The sequence below is a fragment of the Fulmarus glacialis genome, unplaced genomic scaffold (assembly GCF_000690835.1).
Source record: "Fulmarus glacialis isolate BGI_N327 unplaced genomic scaffold, ASM69083v1 scaffold33317, whole genome shotgun sequence".
In the NCBI taxonomy this organism is placed as follows: domain Eukaryota; kingdom Metazoa; phylum Chordata; class Aves; order Procellariiformes; family Procellariidae; genus Fulmarus; species Fulmarus glacialis.
In genome coordinates, this window is record NW_009222053.1 from 38,755 (window position 1) to 61,401 (window position 22,647).

At 35.1% G+C, this 22,647-nt stretch overlaps 1 protein-coding gene across 1 annotated transcript in view; it reads right to left on the reverse strand.

The window, feature by feature from the left end:
* Positions 1-2,023: 2,023 nt before the first annotated feature.
* The window catches only part of PXDN (peroxidasin homolog (Drosophila)), a gene marked incomplete at its 5' end in the record, with an annotated part of 58,017 nt that continues 37,393 nt past the window's right edge, over positions 2,024-22,647 (reverse strand). The window contains 7 exons of the mRNA XM_009581325.1: positions 2,024-2,637; positions 3,281-3,394; positions 4,636-4,768; positions 7,283-7,403; positions 15,680-15,888; positions 18,296-18,430; positions 19,259-20,762. Of these exons, the coding sequence (XP_009579620.1) occupies positions 2,515-2,637; positions 3,281-3,394; positions 4,636-4,768; positions 7,283-7,403; positions 15,680-15,888; positions 18,296-18,430; positions 19,259-20,762 (2,339 nt within the window). The remainder of the gene's footprint in view (positions 2,638-3,280; positions 3,395-4,635; positions 4,769-7,282; positions 7,404-15,679; positions 15,889-18,295; positions 18,431-19,258; positions 20,763-22,647) is intronic.

The following is a 22,647-nucleotide window of genomic DNA, read 5'->3' on the forward strand; positions in this document are numbered from 1 at the left end:
CTGTGGATAAAGACCTGTTTTTCCTGAATGGTTTATAATCAGATGGATGGTGGAAAATAACTCAATATTACACTTGTTTAAGCATATCCAGACTCCTAAGCCCATTTTATATACCATATGAATAAACAGTGAACAACGAAGAAAACCTCCCACTTTACTCTGGAGGCTGGAGAAAAGGAACAATCAGATATAAGGTACTATTTTATAATGTATAAATGGAAACTCTCTTCTCCTATAAGCGGAAATCTTGAGAAAGTTTATTTAATATAAAATTGGAATAAAAGAATGCAAGTAGTAACCAGCTGGATGTATTACTGCCTTAATTAACTGTTTAGACAGTTAAATTATATTTGGTTTAGCTCTGCAATCCTTCCTCTTTGAGGAATTCCTGCTATAGGTCAATGGAGTTCCATCTGAGTTGGAGTTACAGGACGAGACATGTGGTTTGGACTCTCAGCAAAAGTCAACAAAATACCAGAGTATCAAAGAAATACAGGAATGACAGCCTCTAGGAACCATATGATACTCAAACATGCTCGCCACACACAATTTCTAAAAGTATTAACATAGAAAATTACATAAGTCAAAACATTGTATATAAAATCAATTAAAATATTCTTAAAAATATAGATTGTAGTTGCATGTGTACCTCTACCACACACCTTTAACACACCACTCACATGTACATATTGCTCCTACCATAGTATGAAACAATTTGCTGTAGTAAGCTTTAAAGATACACCAAAGTTTGAATGTGTGTCACTGTATCAGTTTATCAAATTAGATATTATTAATGTTAGTAATCAGAGAAATTATGTGCCAAAATATTATAGTGGAACTCATATTGCTGTGCTAGGTTAGTTATTAGACAGGTATTTGATCTACCATGCAATAATTTTCAGTCTCTTTGCATAATCTGAAATGTTTAAGATGAGAATGTTTAATTTTGTGCAGATTTCTTTGATACCCAAATCTCTGTTTCCTAAATTTGAACAATAAACTCAGAAGTCAGTGAACTATATAACTAAAGAAGAGCTCTGGTTCCAGTTAGTCCTGACTTAGGACTTAAGGACAGAGCCATAAATTCTAACATGTTAAGTATTCAGGGAGAGAATCAATTCTGAATAAACACAAAAAAGCTGTAAAATGAGGTATGATAGTTGTCCTTCACTGAATATAATATATCATTCCTGGTCGAAAATATGCAGTTTGTATTCTAAAAAGTACACAACTTTGAAATGCTAGAGTAGACATATACTCTATAACGTTAAACATTTATTAAATGGGAAATAAAGTCCATTGGCAGACCATTTTTAACATGAATGATAAAAATATTGAGGTAAAAATATATATGCATTAGATGAAACTGGAAAAAACCCTAAAAAATCTTTTCTTGTCAGAAAAAGTAGTCAATCCACAATTAATCATGATGCTTGATTTTGATTGTTCTTTTTTTCAACAAACAGTGCCACAATATAATCAGGAACGTATGTCTATCGACAATATGCACAATGAATCAGTAGGAATCTTTGTATATAAAATGGCACGTGACATCTTTTCACATTTTCATAACAGGGCCATACAAATACGTGAGAAGATCAAGAGAAGCATGCTTTAAAACTGGACTGCATGATCATGTTACAATGATTGAAAATAAATGAAACAAAAAAAAAAAGTCGCCAAGCAATTACATACATTTTGACAAAAAGGAATATGTTCATTTCAGGATCAAATGCTACTCTGTCATGTATGTTTTCGTAGAATGAGGAACACTGTCAATTACATCTATAATATACATTCAGTTGCTTTTTGTATCTTCCAATTACATTTATTTATATTTCCTTACTAATTCTAGCTTTTTTCGTTTGAAAATTTTGATTAATTTTGCTCCTTGAATTAATGAAAGGATGTTGAAAGGCGTCATGTAGTTTTCTTTATTTCCTTGCTGGTCCAGATGCAGAAATGATAGTGTGATTCAAGAGAATTTCCATGCATAGGTGGGTTTGCAAAATTTGGCCCTCTACAGCATTGCTTTGGGCACAGTGACCTTGTGTTTTCCTTTTCCCTGCATTTACTAAATAACAACAAAGAGCTAAATATCAAGTCAGACTGGTACTGAAAAGGGATAGTAAACTTTTAATGTTGCTAATTAAAGATAGGAAACAAAGTCTTCATTTTGGAGTAAGTCTTAAGCCCAGTCATTTTGGGTACCTAAAACTACCTGACAGTGTTCTTTTAAAGTAGCACCAGTTTGAGTTTGTCTAACCTGAGAAGATTAACACACACAATTAACTTCAACCTGTTTGCTAATTTCCCTTTTGTTAATTTTTGCATTGTGATTACCTTCATGGGCAGAAAATAAAATGATACATTATGTTATACTGTTACAGCACCATTAGAATGTTGTAAATCTTGATTTATTGCTGTTGTTAAGACTGTAGTTACCTGGTTTTGCCATCAGCAGGCATTGATATGGTTTGAGGAGTATGCACCCTAAATTCTTAAAAAGCAGACTTATGGCTTCTTTTTATTAATATTTTGTTCTAAACAGACTGGACAGCAATCTCCTTTAACCTTCACAGGCACTTCGCAGTCAGCCGGCGGGCATGATTCTATAAAACAGGTAATCTGACCAACCTGTGTCAGGAAAAAACGTAACAAAACCAGAACATACTTAGCTACATTTTCCAAACAAGAAACACATTTTCATATTATTGAAGAACATGTTCTCACTCATCATCTCTAAGATCCTGGCTACTAGGATTAACTTCACATAGTTTATTTCAGCATAAACTGATACTGAGAAGACTCTTTGTATTATACCATCTTTAATGGAGCAGTATACCATTTTATCTAACGTTCAGGCATGAAACTCTGGGATACCAAGTACTGACATATTTCTTTAACTACCTTTTTTAAAATTTCACCATGATAAAAGAAAACGAAAATCTAGCACTAAATTAGATGAGCTTTTATTGATTTTTATGCATTTTAGTAGACTTTTTCAAGAAGTCTCTTACTTGGCAGTTAATTTTGCCAGTACAACTGTATATCAATGAAAATGGAAATATAATAAAAGTATATAAAGGCTGGATTGAAAACCGGTGTCAAGGGCAGCGATACCTGAACAATGTAGTTTTTTGCACCACATAATTGAAGGTCCATAACAAACCAATTAGCAACTATTACTCAGAAATTAGGAGGCACAAAACTGGAACTGCTGTTTCAGAAGCAGAACCTAATATAATTTCTATCTCAAAATGGATTTCCACATACTTACTTTGCATTCACACACAGTACAAGGGTCCCTTTTCCAGGTTTCATTGCTGGAATATGATCTACCCTTTTCATCAGTGCAATCAGTTTTACTGAGGCGTGATTCAAGTTTTTTTATCTGAAAACATTAAAAAAAGTTAGTAAGTGAATCAAAGAAAGGTTTTTATTGGTGAAAGGTATTCTGTCTTTTCTCTTATGCTACATAATCCATGATAAATACTTGTCTGGGTTTTTCTTCTCACTACTTAGTTTTCATAATGCTAAAAGATTGGAAACAAGTAATACGTATGGAAACAGCCTTTCAAAAGAAGATACATCTTTCCTACCATTGGAATACACAACTAGAGCATACAAAGAGAAGCAAACTACGTGTGACATATATGGAAAGACAAATCTAAACTTTCAAAACTGTCTGAATAAAAAGGAGGTGAAATAAAAAAAAACAACTTAATTTAAAATGTTTGCTTGGATTTTTGACTACTCTATTTTTTCCTTAATGATGAAAAAAAGCGGTTATATGATTAGTTTATCTTGCTGATTGTGTGCTTTTGGGAACAATAATTAGGAAGACACAATTGTTAACAATCCCTCAGTCTTTTTTACATCCAAAAAAGACAGAAGAACTGACTGAAATGTAATAAGTTTTAATTTAACACAGCGTTTCCACTGTCAAAATGGGAGCATTGACAATGAGCACAACAATGATTAAGTAGTACCATCAAACCTGGAATCAAGTTACTGTGCAAATAGATATATGATTCTTATCTATAAATTACATGGAAACACTGCTCTGTAGGAACTTAATTATTCTAGGCAAATATTTTGGCCTACTTTGGATTTGTCTGTCCTGTATACATTTTTAAAACTGAATTCCACTATGGCCGAGTTATTCTGAATAAAGAGTTTATTTATGCCACACCGTAAAAGTCTTCTCTAAGTGATCTAGATCTTAACTATGTTTACAGTTGTAGTCTGGCATATTACTTCTTTATGAAGTCTACATTTTAATCACAGTTTTACATAGATTCAGATTTCAGATAGGAGAAAAAGATTTTACTAACTCTACAGACAAATTTTTAGACAAAGACTAATCCCATGTTTACTATACAATGGTTACACAAGGCTTCAGGTTCATAAGTCAAGAGGGTCTAACTGTAGAATATTTCAGTATAATTTCAAAAGAACATAGAAATAAAGAATAATAACACACCATGTTCTGTGTTGTGTTTTGTTTGAGATACTATGTGGTTGGTTTTGGCTGCAGTAGATGTCTAAATATTAAAAACATAAGAGGACTGATGTTAGGAAAACATTATAAATTAAATCTACAATTAGGAACTATCCATTACAGCACCTTACCTGGTTTCTGAGGCTTGAAATAGTTTTTTGCATTTCCAAAACAAATTCTTTGAAATCATTCACTGCAGGCATGTTTGTATTTTCATTAGATGCTGATGTGGCATTACGAAAATATTTACTCTGTTTCACAGAACTGCAACAAACGAATGCCAAGTCAGGGTATTCATCTAACTCACTTTTATTTGGCTAGATATTTTAGAACACTTAGCAAAAACATAAAAGAAGAGCAACCAACAAATGTATGAACTGTATGAACCACAACAGCACACAAGACCCACTGGTGCTGAAGACAGCCTCAGGTCAGGTGAGCTGTGGATTACTGTTAATATCACCAGCAACAGGGAATTTCTTCTGCTTAGAAAAATAATGTTTGTATTTCATGCAGGGGGACACACAAAGTTGTCATCAGTGACACTGTAGAGCATCACCTTAAATTCACTGGGAAATCTCTTGAGCCTCCAATATGAGAGCAGACAAAAGTGAGTGTGTCTTAAAAAATGTTACTTCCAAACATGAAATTCACATTTTGCATTTAGATTCATAGTTTCTCCCTCTATATGTTCATTAGCAAACTGTGTATTTAAAGAAATATGACTTCAAAAAGGAAAAAGTTGGGTTTCATAAATAAATGAGAAGTACTTTTAGATATGAACATATTCCTGTGTCCCATTTTAACTAACATTTGAAATCAATACTGATTATCATACACAAAATCTAGTCTTTTGTCTGTAGCACTTTCCAGCTGATATCTGATAAGAGATATACAACACTGAATTGTGTTAATGAAGTCAATCTGTCAGTGGGAAACAGTTATCAAAGGAACTGTCCGTAACTAATAATATATTATTTGGCACCACTTAAAAAACATGTATTCAAAACAATGATAACACTAATTATTAAGTCACTTAGTACATGAAGATCCTTGAATCCATACAAATATTTCTATTTTGTTCACATGTCTTCTCCAGAGCTAAGGGATACCCAAAGAATGAACTGGCAAAGAAATCCTCTCTTATATAATAGGGCTCATGATTTATAATCTTCCTGCACAAATTAAAACAGCACTTGTTGGCAGGTGTTCAAGCTACTTAGCTTCCCATAGCATCTAAATTAAAGAAAAAGAACTCTAAACAACATAACATGCCAAAATTCAAGTAAACCAGCTGCTATGGTATAACAAGAAGTTTAATCTTCCCCACCTGCTCAAGTTATTGAAAATGAGAAAGAAAAAAAGGAGAAAAAAATCTTCTCACCACAAATGCAACTTAAATACAATGAGTATGAGAACTGATGAGAATGTTAAAGGACTGAGGTTGCTTTAGCTTTATTTATGCTATAAACAAAGTACTATAAATTTATTATTTTGTAGTCCTAGTTAGTAGTTGGACTGTTAATTTTTGAGCTTCATTTCTGAAACACAGTCAAACAGCAAGGTAACAAAAACAAGCTGCTTCTCAGATATAAGTCTTTTTTTTTTCTTGCTTTCATTTTTATTTAATTTAACCCTTCTAACAGTTTTAGAATTATGGGACTAGCATCTTTAAAAAGTGAATTGCTGTTTTGTAAATTTAAAATCTTCTAACAGTTCACTTGCAAAGACAAACAAAACATCCTTCTTCAAGGATTACTTCAAAGGAACCTTTCTTTTTCTGTGGTCTATAATTAAGCTTACACTTAGCTGCTATCTTCTCTTGTCTAAAATCCTTAACACCTAAAGGCTCTGATACTTCAGGATAGCTTCCTATCAATTAAGTGAAATATAATTGTGGTATTTCTTCAGTGCTGTAACATCCGCATGAGTATTTGAAACTGCTGAAATAAATTTACCTGTCTACGTATCTGTCTGGCTGCTTTCCTTGCCAGAGTGGATAGACTCTGCCTGGTCGTCTCAGTCAAGTAGATAATTTTATTTGCTAAAAGAACACATGCTATATGGAAATAGTTATAATTCAAGAGAGTCTCAAATTCGCTCATCATGAAGGATCTTCACAAGAAATGTTTGGTCTGAGGAGAACTCGTTTCATTTCACTAATTCATAGATAAGTTTTGATTCCCTGGAAATTGCAGGGACCCTGTGCAGTCAATCACTTGTGACTGACATTGTGATTTACTTCCTTGCTAGAGTATTTTGAGGATTAGGGACTTATAAAGAACATTGTCTGTAGTGCTCCTGTTCTCCATTCCGGCTCTGAGTATTTTGGTACTGGAAGCAATCCCTATCATTATCACAAATTTTTATGTTAGTGTTATCAACACTTGGTTTCCTCCTATTTCTACAGGAGGACCTAGCAGCCCCAAGAAGGAAAGGAAATTAATCTAGTTTGGTTACTGCAGGCACAGTAGGATGTGGGATTCCAAATCCCCCAGATTATGCTTCATTACTGAGTTTTTTCATGAAAAGCACAGGAAGAACAAAAGCACTAAACTGTATCACTCATAAAGGGTCTTATACAAATTTGAGCTTGAAAAAAGTGGTTTGCTGTTAGCAGATACGCAGAAGTGTCAGAACGAAATACATCAACCATAAACTTGAGAAAGCAGACATGGAAAAAAGCGGTACGTACTTACAAAGAAATCATTCCGTTTCATTCCTTTTTAAAAACAAATATTTTTTCATACTTCTTTTTAAAAACAAAAAAAATCTCACCTTACTGTTTTGGACATTTTCATTTTCTTCAAGGGCTTGTCCTCCTGAAAGCTGTAATCAAGAGAACGTCTTCCCCGAAAGTGATATGAAAATGCATTAAACTGTCCTCTAGTTCTACAGTCTGAAATTAGACAAGAAATTACACATTATAAACTACAGCATAATTCAGCAGTTATAATATTAATATGATTTTACAGTATCTTCTGAATTGGCAAAGGCAATTCATACATTCAGTCTGATCCCTCTGGAATCAGTTTGATGGCAGCTGAATATGTCTTAGTGATACAACATTCAAGCCAGCTGGATGCAGAGAATTTGATTACTCACAGACCAGATTTTTGGTATGAAACAAAGGAATAAAGATTATTTTCACAAATATATCAGTGCTACTTTAAGTATTCTTTTCACTTCTGAAATCTCCACTCTCTTGGCTTTTAATTATTTTCTGCTTTTGGAATGGGGTAGTTACAAATGGAGGAAAACAATGATAGAAAAAACAGCCTGTTGCTTCCTCATCTGTTCCAGGCACTATTATTTGTTATTTTTGGCATTTGAAAGAGAATCTTTAATTAAATCCTGGAGAACATTTGCAGACACATTTACTGGTTGACCGGCCCTATTTCCAAATTTGAGGGATTTGAAGGTATCACCAGTCACTTGGACCCTAAGACCCCACCGCAGAGTGAAAATCTCAAGCCTGAGAATAATCATGACAGAAATCTCCTAAGATTCTAAAAGGACGTCTTCACAGGATGAAGTATGTCTTTCCTTCAGTTCACTTTTTTTAGCCTTCCAAACATAGTGAGTATTTGGAAGGAGTCCCATTTAAAAAAGAAAAGGAAAAGAAAACAAAACTGGAACAGCATTTTGGAGAGGAGACAATGAGAAAATAGAAGTTTTCTCATTTCTGTTCACCGAAGCTTTAAAACAAAAAGTTTTAATGGGCCAAGCTGCAGCGGGAACCAACAGCATGTTCAACTGTTAGAAGTAAAGAGTCTGCTAAGAAAACAGAAGGGAAAGCTGAAATACAGAATCCCATGGACATATCCCAACTAAGTGTGGTATTAGCAGAATGAGCCATGAAAGCAACTGAAAGGGGAATAAATAATTTTCCCTAATGTTTCTCTTAACTTGCAGCAGAACAAATTTATTCAGAAAGTCAATAACATTTTACAAAGTATTTTTCTGGAATTTAGCAGTAGCTAGATCGAATACCTATAGTATTAACACAAATTATTTCACAAGTTTCAAGTCAAGAACATCAAAACACTGTTGAACTAAGCAACTTGAGAAACAAATGTAAAGTTGCTCTGTGATTATACAAAAATAAGTATCTTGGACTACTTTTAATTGTATCGGACTTTTACTTAAATTAGGCTATTACAATTTCCCTGTTAGGAAAAACTTAAGTTTGTTCATGGCTTAATATCAATTAAGATAGAAAAAAGAAGACTGATCAAAAAAAAGTACTGATTGATTTTCAGTTCAAAAACAATACCTACAGATCATTTTTGAATACAATTTATCCACGCAATTCTCCTTCCCTTTTCTTTCCTTGCAGCTTGTCCCATTCTTGAGTAAATTTATTACCTTCCTCCTATAACAGCACCACCAAAGAACTAGATGATATTTACTGCCAACATATTGTTCATTCTTCTTGTGTGTTCTGCTGCTTCTCACACAATCTTCTTGCTGCCCACTCAGAAACTAAGCACAGACAGGAACATACCGCTGTGCCTGTAAGATGCTTGGCATGAAAGCATTTTTGATCACCCTTAGAAACTTCTATATTTAGTATGGTGAGAAAAGGGCTCACACTCTGAAGGGCTACTGGAGAAAGAACTAGTTTTAGTCAGAGGAATTTTTTTCTTAAAGCAATCTGTCGCTTAAAGTTTTCCTGAGTCTCATAGAAATTTTAGTTTCTCTTGGAAGCAATTTGTAAAAGGTTTCTGCTAGCCTCCTTTGTTTAATAACTGCTAAGGTCATCTCACATAATATAGATTTTTTTTTTTTTTTGGTACAATAACACAATGGCCCATTGTTTTTTTATTCCTAGGCTGGTTTTTAGAAACAAAGGTCTGAAATCCTGGGAAGGTTTTATCACCTTAGACTGGTAAATATGAGAACCATATGTTCAGTGGCAACTTCAAGTACACAGACCTGACATTTCTGTAATTTTTAAAGAATCAAATATCTCAACTTGCCAAATGAACAACTCTTGTTCTTGGTTTCAGTTTCAGGTACAAGGACGACGATTGTCACTGCTGAAAGGTGCAGGACAGAATGCTCTAATCTAGCTTTCAGAAAGCCTAAACCAAGAAGTTTATATCTTCTTTTAAATGAAGAATACCTTAGCAGTTGTGGTAAATGAGAAAAATGAGCCTAAACTTCTGCTTTTTTCAGCCTGCCTAAAATTTCCCCAAATTAGGTATCCCCAGTCCACTTCATTTTCTGCACAAAAGCTGGATGTTTAAGAGTAACCTAAGAATTCTTTTTCCTCTATGGACAATGTTTTCTTCCAGAAACTAAGTATTGTTACACTGCAAGTGTCAAAATAATCCATTTGTATATTGAAGCCATGTTCACATCTTCAGAAAAACCCTTATTTCCCACAAGGTTTTAAAAATGCACCTATAATGTAAATTGGATAGAAAAAACCCTGACATTTAGAAGTGCTGAGCGCTCTTAATCAGTCAATCACCTTTCAAAATCTAGGTCAAGGAGAATTAATCTAACAGTAGATTAAACCAAAACAACTTGAGAGACTAAGGGAATGTAAAGAAAAAACACATACAATGTAACTATTGCTTCTATTTGATCATACTTCAGTTTTCTGAGATTTAATGTAGTGAATTAAGTTGCTGTTACTGTAAGCATCTGTATGTAGCTAAGAACTCCTAGTTGTGCCAGTGGGAGCAGTTAAGAGGGAGGAGAAACACTGAAAATGTCTGAAATGTCAAAAGATTTTTTTCAGTAGATGTTTTGACAAAGCAGCTACTTAAAAATTACACAACGTAGGAAAAAGACTTTCCACCCCAAATGAAGTCCTAACTCAAAATAGCTGATTTTGTTATTGCTAAATAGGTCACATCCCCTCACATTACTCTGCACCTCTTCATATCTTCTGTTGAATAAGATCTTTTAACAAATGATAAATTATATAGCAGCAAAAATGTAATATTTTGGTCTAAAACCCAACAGTAATCTGCTTAGATTGGAACAGATGCATTTTGCATAAACATTATTTAAACATTTGGACAAAAATAATGGCATAGAAGGTAGAAGATAAAGTGACAAACCAGACTGTCATCTCCCAGCTGACATACTCAGGAATTCTAATAATAAAGATGTTCTCTGTAGTTGACCTCGAAGCTCACAGACTGATGCTACCAAAACTAGAAGGCCCAGATATCGCTGGGAAAGCAAATATCCAGATAATTTACAGAACATGACTATATAAACTGTTAATATATGGCTAGTGATAGCCTAAAGACAGTTAAAAACATATCATGTCTTCGTGATCTGAATAGGTTTTGGATGGCCTGCAGGAAGATAAAGGAGAACCATTAGGTTCTTGACACCAAACCAAAGCAAATCCAATCTCCCCAGCAGAAAAATTAAACAGGACTAGTTAAAAAGTTTTGCAGATCAAAACCATGCATCTTTTGGAATATAAATACCAAAGATCAGTGAGAAAAAAATTTCAGACAGACTGAAAATCCATGGAAATTTGGAAAGTAAGGACACTAAGACCTGACCTGCCCATTAGATTGTGAAGGTATCAGTGTCTTAGAAAGGCAGAAACAGTCCACAGGGAAGAAGGAAAGGCTCCAACTGCCTAGTTTTGCACAAATCACCAAGACACCTCCATTAGGACACTTTCCTACCCCTGTTTTCTTTAGTGTCAATGGACATTGACACAGGAGGAAATTGCAGCCTGAATTGTCTTCTAGAGGCATCTCTTTCTCTATTGCCTGCAGCAGGACTTCGACAGGCTGGGATCTTAGATTTGGGGATTCATTCAGGAGTTTCGGTTTAAACACAATGAATGACAGCCTACTGCTTCTCTGTTGCTTTTCACTAGGGATGGCAACTACTGACGTGAGACCCCTGGTAGCAAAGACAAGGCTATGTCATAGATTAAGTCTCCTCATTTTAAGTTTATGAATTAGAACTGTATTTTACTGATCGTGGATACTTGAAAAATATAAAATATTATTGGTTTGGATGAAATATAAACAAAAATACCGATTCTCTCAATAAAATTTGTAATCATACAGAAATGCTGGACTATATTAAATGTATTTCTATTCAAAGAAAAAAGGATGTAATCCTCAAAATCACAGACCATGGGACTTTATTTTACTAGCCTGGCATAGTCTTAATTGTTATTAAGACATTGTAATTAAATGTAAATTTAAATGTAAAAAGATACATTTGAATGTAGAAAGCAAAAATAAATATGACATGACAGAAGCAAACCACAAGATGTGTGTAAAGAGAAAACATGTTCAGGCATAAATTGTATCATTTTTGTATTTTGAAGAGTTCTCGGTAAACAATTTCCATTGCCACAAAAGATCTTGCAGTCTCACACTGAGATTGCTGTTAACATTTTAAAATGTTAGTCTTCCACAGCATTTAGTGCTTAGCCCTGTGTTGCTTAGCATTTTCATTGAAGATGAAAGGGCATAATGAGAAGCGCATAATAAGATATAATACTAGAAGTAAAAGCCAGACAATTTTTAACTTGGAATAATAGTTGATGGCTTTCTAGAAGCAATGCTTAAATCAGAGATGTCAGTACAGAAACAACAGATGGCATTATTGTTGTTCTGGTCTTAAAATGCAGGAATTCATAAATACAGGTCTATCTTACTGGAAGACCATGTATAAACGCACTCAGATTAAGAATGTGTTTTAACTCTTCTAATAAAATTCAGTGGGATTTAAACACATTTAATCATAATTTGTATAAGGCTGTTTTCCTGACTTGAACAAAAAAGAACAATATCTGATACAGGAGATACGTTGGTTGCTAACCGAGAACACTTAAGAAAAATCATCTTCCTAAATCAGTTTACGCTTATGAGGATGATTTGCATCTTGTCTGAGTCACTTCCTCCTGGATCATTGTTTGACATAAAACAAAAGGCTAAAGAAATTTTTCATTTCGATTTACAAAAAAAAAAGTGAAACTTTTAAAGACTCACAATGGAAAACATTTCAAATTTACATATTTGGAGTAAAACCATGTTTCCATTTGAGCCAATATGTCTTTGCACCTAATTTCTAGTCTTTTTTTTACATAATTCATCCCACAAAAATATTTGGCATAACCATAAACAGTATGCTTATATTTGAGGGAAGAGAGGTTTTTCATTTCTGTGTTTTGGGTTCAGAACTGAGATACAAAGTCAGTAAGAGTAATCATGGAAGCATACACTGAGTACTTTTTTAAAAAAAAAAAAAAGTCTTTTTTTGCACTAGAGAGCCTGCAAAAAGTACCAAAAGTTTCTTGTTTGGAAAATCTGAAGCTTGGATGCTCTTTACTCAAATAAAGAGCTGCAGTAAATCTGCAGTAACTCCTCACCACCTCTAATAAGACAAAGAAAGGTAGAAAGTGAATGAAACCAGAAGAAAAAGTTGTGTACTTCAGTGGAACTCCTTCTTTTTCCCACCATAAACTAGTAATTCTGTTGTATGATTCGTTAACTGAAATCTAAAGGTAATCTGTTATTGTTGTTATAAAAAGAAATAATGTTCTGCTTTATAAGAAATAAATACTAGCTTTACTCAAGAAATCTAAGTAGCAGCTTTTTGTAACTAAGAAGTTTTTCTATTCTTCATATGGAAAAGTATTTTGACTTGAACAGAACAGGAAGGATAACAAAAACAGATGTGTTTTTTCACCAAGCTGAAACAGCCGAATATATGGGTCACTTATTAAACATACATAAAGTGCAATGAACAGTATTCTGTATTCTAAATTTTAACTTAGGATAATTTTAATTATAAAATAATCAGAAGTATTTTAAATGTGGAGAATTTTTTTTTTCTTTTAAATAATAAACAATAATAAAATCAAATAAACAAAAAACCAGAATGTATTTAACTTAAAGTAAATGCTGTTCCTGAATGTATGCTATGTATGCCCCCCCACCTCAGAGTAGTGGTGAGTCCCCAGTGCCACAGAATGAAAGAAATTTTTTAAATTAATTGCTTAAACCTGGATTCCCACAGAAAACATCACACCCATTCATCCACGCAAGAAAGCAGTTCAAGCCATGCAGACTTCGTTTTTTCTTCATTAATCTCTGCACAAACTTCAAAAGAGTTCAGCAGAAGGGGATACAGACAAGCAATTTTTTAAAGAACATTAGTTATTTACCCTCTCTTCTGCTTGGCAGTTGTCTAACTGTACTGCATCCAGTAGTACTCTCTGGTAGTGACATTCTTGAATGAAAATACAAGCCAGGCTGTTGAATGGCTGAATACCCTAAAGACTTTCCAAAGATAACATCTGCTCTAGAAGGCTCAGTGATAACATAACATTTAGAGAATCAACACATAATTTCTCAGAACAGATTTACAATTTTTCCAAATTGATATAATTAATGTATTTGTGAAACTGTCTGCCAAGCTTCATGAACCATGGCAAAGTGAACTTATCCTGAACTGGTAGAATATGATTTATTTGCTTATGGTAAAGTAATTGAAGAGTGATAATTGATTTTCTCTCAATGCTTCTGGCATATGTCAGGGTTATTCTGAAGAGATTCTGGAAGACTTTGCATTATAATTACAATGTGTCAACCATATCTAGAATTTTATGAGCTATTATCATCTATTTGGGAATGGCAAACCTGGTAAATGTTGTTTAAAAAATCTGAATAACCTGAAAAAAAACACTAGTAAAAATTAGAGTAAGACCTGAACAAAATGATATCTGGGGGAAATTGTACAAGATTTCATTGAAATCTAAAGTATTTATTTCTCCTAGTCTCACACACATAACTGACATTTTGAACCAAGCCTTCCAAGGAAGAATTTTCTTGGACAGTGATTTATTATTTAAAGAGTTGTTTACTGGACAAGACAATACAGTAGTCAGTTTAAAAGCTAAACTGTACAATATCTTTGAACAGTAACTCTCTATCTACTTTTTTCACTTTTAATGATACCTGAATTTGTTCTCATGGTAAAGTCGCACTAGTTAGAATCCTTCCTCAGTACTTACTCTATCTGTATCAGATTGAAGGGACATCCTTCATCAGTTTACCTTTACTTACTGCCTTAAATTCCAAGCTATATCACCAAAGGACTTTTTGTCATCGGGGACAATTATATCTTACCAAAAGAGTTAAATGGACACTACTGGAAGAGTGTGACCTCTCTCAGAAATACAATCCACTGGTTCTTTATTCATGCATATCTTTTAACAGAATATTGAATAGCCTACTCAGCATCAGTAAACTCAAGAGAATCAGCAGTAGAAAAGATTAAGAACTCGGATCCGGATACCCTTCATCAGCAAATCTACAAGATACTGGTATTGAAAGCTACGTTCTTACTAGGTAAATTATAAGATTCTAATAAGCGTCAACTAATAGTACCATTACCCTCTCTAATATCAGCAAGTTTTTTACAGTTAGTAATTTGTTTGACAGCAATTTCTAGATAATCAGAGTTCCACAGAGAAGTTCCCAAAATTCCTGAATATACTTTTTCAGCCAGGGCATGTCATCCGAGTTTTGTCAAAAGAAAATGATAACAACATTGTCAAGGAGATCTCAATAAAGACACGTCATTGTCCTCTGAAGTATTTTGTTGTTGATGCTACTGCAAATCATTCTGCAAATCTGTGTGATCCAGAAGATTCTCTTGGGAAGCGATCTTCTAACTATGTTACAGATGCAGTGAAGTCTGATGTGATGATGGCTAAAGAGAGGCCATGCAAAAAATCTGTACGTGAGATAGAAGCCAACATACATGCTGCAAAGCAACATGGGATTCTCAGTGTCCTATGCTTCATGCAGCTAAATAAACCCTGTTTCTGGAGGAAAAAAATTATTTCTGAAGAAAAACAAATCACCCCACTGTCCTAAGTTTTGAAGGAGATGGCAATAAACAAGAGTATTTATCCACAAAAGGAAGAAAACAGGAAAACAGTTATCTATCTACATCATGCAATGTTCAAATCTATGCTATGTTTAGAATGTGTCTATTTAATATAAAATATGGAATGATTGCTCACTTAACAAGGGTTGTGCTCCAGATTTGAGTTTGTAACATCTTAACAAAAACTGAACAATGGTCAAATATCTTCTTAAAATAAAATGAACAGACACTAAACAAAGTGCACATTAATACACCCAAATCCACCTGTATACAGACCTTCACAGCAATCTTGCCACATCCTGAGGTCCAGTTTAGGAATGTCTTCACAGCTACTATATCCATGTGGGAATTCAGCCACCTTAAAGACATCATGTTGTACCCTGGTTATGTTGTCACCATTGTCACACAAAACTCTGGCAAGAGATGTCTGCTTGATCTGAGTGAGCTGAGCAGGCATGAACACACCCGGGTTCTCATACCATAACCTGTAATCTCACAGAAAAGATAAGTTTGCTAATGAAAAAACAAAACATGCAGTTTTCCAAAGATATTGCAATACTGTATTCAAAATGAAATTAATTATTCCATAAATCCTGTTCTAACTTTACATGTGTCTGAGGGAGTGATCCAGATGTCAAAATGTAAGCGCCTGGTGTCACTTCAGCCGTACCTGGTGTCATGCTGAGACCCTGAAAAGGCCCAAGTCTTCAACAAATCCTTTGACTTCTCTTCTAGTCCCATTTCTATGTCTCAGGTATCTTTGGACATCTAAAACGGCACTAGTCTATCAAGTTTAGGGTTCTTTTAAGGTAGAGGCTTAAACTACCATAGATTTCTTTCTCCAGGCAACTTTCCTATGGGTATGAAGAAATTTTGATAGAATTGCTGAGATTAGAAGCATGGTTAATCTATACCTAGTATATTATCAAGATAAGTGAGATATTGTTTAATTTGCTAAGGAATTTTTTTTCTGTAAAACTATTTTAATGACTATACTAATTCAGGGACTTATTAACATATGCTCAGTTAATTCATTATATTGAAGGAGGAAACACTGTGGTTTTGAATAATTTATTTTTCATAAATAAAGGGCTAAAAGCCTGTTATCAACAGAAAATATAAATAATACATTACTATGAAAAGCAAGCCAGCCCTTGTAAAAGAAAACATTTTAAGTTACTGTCCAGGATTTGAAAACATTTTACAATATTCTAACATAAGAATTGCTTACTGTGATTTCATTTACATCTCACAAAACTGTAAAGTTATCATTCTATATTGATACCTTTTTCCACCTATTTCAACCAAAAATAAGTAGGAGGCTCTTTAAACTTTATGAAAAATCAATAACAATTTTATACTTAACTTAGAAGAATGGTCAACAAATTTCATTTTACCTACTTTGTATTATTTTCATAAGGCATTGGACAGTGGCCAATGAATTTCCAAGTACTGGGATCAGAAAAACAGATTCTGAAATTTCCATCTTGACATGAAGTTAGGCTCCCTTCAAACATCACTCCTTTTTCCTGCACAGGCACATTTGTTTTGCATGGTGCTGGCAGCTTTGATCCTCTGCCCATTGTAAAGGCTTTTCAAAGAAGTAAGAGTTGCTTTCGTTATGTCTAATAACATTTTACTATTTGCTGGCATGTTGCTTCAAAACATTTGTATTCTTTGGACAGCAAAATTCCATTTCCTAAATATTCAATGTTTTCCAATATTTTCTAAATGTTGTTTCAGAAAGAAAAAAAAAAAAAGAGGGAAAAAAGCTTTTGCTGGAAAAATGCAGACAGACATACACAAAAAAGCAGGATCGTTATCCTGTTGTGACACAAATAGGTATTTGTCACCAGCAATCTGGAGCTCATACTGCATATATTTCTCCTTTTACTCCCTCTGCCTCCAGGCATGAGAGTTTTACGTTTCACAGCTTAATTTTTAAATAGATTTTATGTAAGAAAGTTGTTTTTAATAAAAGCATACAAAAAGACTTTTGTTATTGACTACAGAAATAAAAAAGCCTTTATACTATCTTAAGTAGCAATTTTATAACTTACATAAAGCAAATAACATTAGATAAAGTGAACCAAATCTAATTTCCTAATTCTTCTTCTGTTTCCCTTTCACTAGGACGGGACTAATCAGCATAAGACTTTCTACCCTTATGCCATGCAAAAGACAGGATTCTAGGTCACAAATTATCTTAAAATGAGGGAAATGTTGATTTTCAGATTCTGAACGAGTGTGCTGAAAGTATGCAAAGGACATCTGGCTGCTGTAACAACAGCAATGACTATTTTTTTATTTCAGGTACTGTAGAAACTGAAAATGAGAAATTGCTCATAATGTGCATGTAAAGTAATTTAAGAACAATTAACAAATTGTGTTCTTTGGGATAACCTGTCTGCTTTTAACACTCTTTTGCTGCACAGACTGCTTGTACTGAAATATGTATAGGGGTTTATATACACAGTGATACTTTTCCAACCTACGCTTAAGTAATGGAGATGGTGAAAGTGTCTCAACCACCACAATTCCTTTGCCAATAAAATAATTAAATATCAATGAAAGGAGATGAGTAACATCCACTTTTCAGAAAGGTAAGTGACTTGAATAACTGGTAGAAGGAAACTCAGCATGTGTTGGCTGTGGTGCTTTTTGGAGGTCAGTATGACATACTCACCATATAAAGTAACAGATTTAAAAAAAAAATTAATCATAGCTTCTAACAATGTTTTAAACCTGTATTCTTAATCTTTTCTTTTCAATTATATATTAAAATCATAAGTGAAAATAAAATGCAGTTTGATTTGGAAACAAGACATTGCAACTGTTATTAAGCATCCTCAATTTAAAATTACTTTTGGTTTCCATGGTATTTCAATTTACCTGTCTCCATCCCGAATACGCCTAAACTGTGTGCTTAACAGACACATCAAAGTTGGCCCCAGTCGGCTCCCTGGAACTAAGTCTTCTACCATTAGAGCAGGAAATAGGTCTATGTTCAGTGGGGAACCATACAACCTATAAATAGAAAATCACAAATATTTTACACTTACAAAATAACCAGTATGTGGTAAAACTAAGGGCAAGAGATACGAACAACTCACAGTAAAAATGACAGTGATAGTGCTACATCTTTTGTGAACAACCTGTGGGTGTATATGCAAGAAATCCTGCAATGTAGATTGTATATGTGAGTAACATCACAGGGGTCTGCAAGTCTACCCCACAATTTCCTTCCTCCTAGTAGCTTTCTTCTGATTTCTTAGAGCTGTTTCTTTTTCAGTAGCTTCTCTTTCCTGCCCCTCTGTACACTTTTTCTTTTACCGTAGCTGAGATTAATTCTCTGTCTGATTTTGTGTAGATAAGCTAGGGGTGGCAGGTAGCTGAAGACTTATTTTCAAACACTGATGCTCTAAAGAAGAACAGATTACTGGTAGTGAAGGATGTCCAGATGAAAATACAGTGAACGATATTCCTGTTTGTTTTAGTGTACGGAATGGATGGAACTGAACATGTAAATACTTGCATGAGACTGGCATTAAAGATGACCTTACACTGAAATAACATTCATATTTAACAGCATTTATAAACCCAGATAGTTCAAATTAATACTTTAATGAACACATACAGTATATATTAACTTCTTATTGTTCACAGAGATGTAAAAGTGGAGAAATTATCTGCATGTAGGAATTTTCTACATCTATTTCCTGGTACGGATGGAAGTTTCTTAAAAAATCCCTTTACCCCTTTCTTAACAAATATTTCCTTCTAGATAAGACATTTAGCTACTAATTTTGCATGCACATTTAGATAATTGATTGTTTTTCTTCACCTCAGGCTCACCTGCTAAGTTTCTCCCTGATTTCAGGATTCTTAATTTCATTTTTCAGATCTTCAAAAGTCTGAGCTGAAGAAAGATTACAGTAAACTCTAAAATCATGGTAGGGAGGAATTCCATGATCTCTGCCTCTCTGAATATTCATAGCTGCCAGATCTAAAGCCACAGTACGTGCCATGGAGAAGAGTCTTTCTGTTAATTCTGTATTGAGTAATTGTGATGGGACACGCATCTTACCAGCAACACCAAACAATCCCCTTAGAAGTGGATCAATGCCTCCTTCATTTACAATCCGAAATGGAGAGAAGAATGCCTTATGAAGAGGTAGATGGCCTTGTGGAATAGGTTCAAAGTTTTCATCCAGTCGATACAGAAAAGGATTAATGAGTGTGTGACCAAACCTAAAAGCGGCAGTTGCAAACTCATTAGTTATGCCAGAATTAACACTGGGATCATAACCCTTATATTCGCCAAGCATCTTCATGCCTACCTCTCCAAAGATCTTAGGCAGCCAGTGGCTAAATGTTATGTGTTGCATTTCTGCACCAACAATTTTGCGTGTTTCATGATATATTGTGTCACCATCCCAGTGTGGATTGAGTTTCAGTAGCTCTGTGGCAATTCTGTTGTGTTCTCTAAACCACAACGTGTGGATGCTGGTAAGACCCAGCTGTTCGTTAGAACGCTGATCACCAGCTAAAAAGCAGGGAATTGGGCTCTCATTTTCATCTTTCATACATTCTGTTGGTGGGCCAGTAGCAAATGGAAGAAGGGGCTTGCCAGATCTCTGTACGATGCCCTGTCTCAGAAGACCCCTTTGACTTGCCAAGTCTCTGATTTCTAGTGCTTCATGGTCCGAACTGCCATACACATTGGACGCATCAATGTATGAAGTCAGCTGGTTGATCTGTTCTCGTGGGTACACAGAATTCATCAGGAGAGATGTCATGCCACTTCCACAAACTGGACTGGAGCGTACGAAAAACATGCAGCGTGCACCATTTCGAACTCTGGGATCATTTGGTGGTATCATGATCGAAAAGCATGGAGGATCATTTGTACAAACTGAACTGCAATGCTGACCATCTGAAAACCTGGCCTCACTTAGGGCAGCCACGGTGAGGTCAAGGTCGTGGTCAAGAAACTGACCCCACTGCATGAGCATGTGAGTGTACTGGTCATCAGGAGTTATTGTTTCTGTTCCGATCAGAGTAGTTGAAACCAAGCGAGGCATTGGGAGTGCGTAGCCATTAGAGAGCCTCTTGGGTTCAATTCCCCGAGGCAAATTAAATCCATTTTCATAGACTGACTTTAACAGACGTTCAAAGGCTGTCAGAGAAGCGCCCCACATGGGATGCTGAAGGTTGTTGCATGTTCCATCGTGTGTCCTATACTTCTGGTGGAAGCACATATCTGAGCAGTTGTTCACTCGTCGATGGGCTGTACAGCCTGAGAGATTAGCTATCAGATTCAAGTACTGTGGGGATACAAGGTCATTATAGTGATAACCTGAAACCAGAAGAGAGACAGAGAGAAAATCAAAGACTTCATAGACTTATGGTCCCCACGGATCATGGATTTATTTGAAATGTATTTTATTATATTGCATTTCCCACCAGATTAAATGTCCCTATTGTTTAAAAAGAACAATAATAATCACATATGTCTATTAGAGCACTAGGTCATTTGAACAACAACCACTATTAGGTCAGGAGGGAACTTTGTAAAATGCCAATTCAAGTACACTTTTACAAAATGTTCACAGAAGGAGCTATTACTTATTTGGTCACTTAAAAAAGCAGAGATATTTTCAGAAATAAATGGGAGACAAATGGGAAATTTTTCCCATGTTAGTAAAAGCATTTTAAAAACTATCAGTAACATTTACACGAATTTCAAGACTTTATCTTTTAAGACTTGATAGTTCACTGAACATTACTATTTTGTTTTGCTTTATTACAGCGAAAGTTGCAGAATTTTAAGAAAAAAAATTCAACAAAAACCGCAAAAGAAAATAACCACGGGCAATATAGCTAAACAGAGGAGTGATCTCTAGGACAACGGGTGTGGAGTAACTCACATTCACATTACCCGGGACTAGTTTCTAAAGAAAACTGGTGTTTGCGTAATGCTTGGCACAGGTTTCCTCTGCAATCCACACCATTCACCTCTGGGACTACAACATACTTATCGCTTTCCTGCATTTTTTCTCTCATAGAAAAATAACATATGCAAAATATATACCATAATTCATTAGAATTATGTTTTTATAACTTCAAACTAAGGCTATGTGTTGCATATTCTCTGCTGTGGCACGACAGCATGTGGAAGGATTGAAGACCATAAGGCCTCTTAGTACAGTGTAGGGTGACTGCAAATAGCAGAACAGTCAGGCTGCACCTTGTCCATGCTACGTATTAGGAACCATTCTAAAAGTGATTTTTTCTTAGAAACATTTGGGCTTCATTTCAGTGAAAAAATTCATTAATCTGGGCTATATCTACATTATCAACTTGTGTAGACCAACAGAAATGTGTCTGTAAAGGGAAATTTTTGATGCTGAGAAAGACATCCCTACTGTATCCATTGTGCAATAGGAGCAGGTTTCCTTCAGAAAAGCTTTACTTTTTTCTCCTGGACTGAATGTGGCCCTGGACCACATTTTTCACTTAATTTGAAAAGAAACCACACTGTTCAAGACCATACCACAACTCACACCAAAGCACAGTAAGTGAGGACAACTGGGAGATTCACTTCAAATGGGCCCTGCTAATCCAAAGCATAGGCACATCTTGAGTGATTAATGGATATACAGTGTGGGTAAGTGAGGTTCCAGGATCCAGGAGAGAGCCCAGGAGGTAGAATATTTGGCAGTGTAGATGTACTTTTAGCTAACTAGGAACCATCATACACCACCATGGTTCTTGGTCTGGAAAGCTTGCAGTCAGGAGCAAAACCGAAAAAGCAGAATAAAGGCAGAAGGAAAAAAGGTAATGAGTGAGTAGACAGTGGTACTGTGTTCCCACAGGCTCATGGGGCTCCCACCATGATGGTAATCACTCAAGAATATGAACTGAATGCAGTTTTGCAAGAGGTTGGTGCAGGCTAATTGCACACAGTTGGGAAATGTTCCTTTTAGTCCTGAGCTCAGTCCCAGCGTGCCTGCAAAGACATCGACCTTCATCTTCATGCAACACATAAACATGTGCTAGACACTCTGCTGCGCTCTGCCAATATCTACAATGCAGGGCAATTTCAAACAAACAGCCTAAAGCCCCTCTTTGTCTTTGCCTCGAAAGGGACTGGATTGCTCATAGCTGCTCAGCTGGGACAGGACCCGTGCTCAGTCAGGGGATCTATGTTTTCTCAGCCCCAGGCTACATGTACTCTGAGT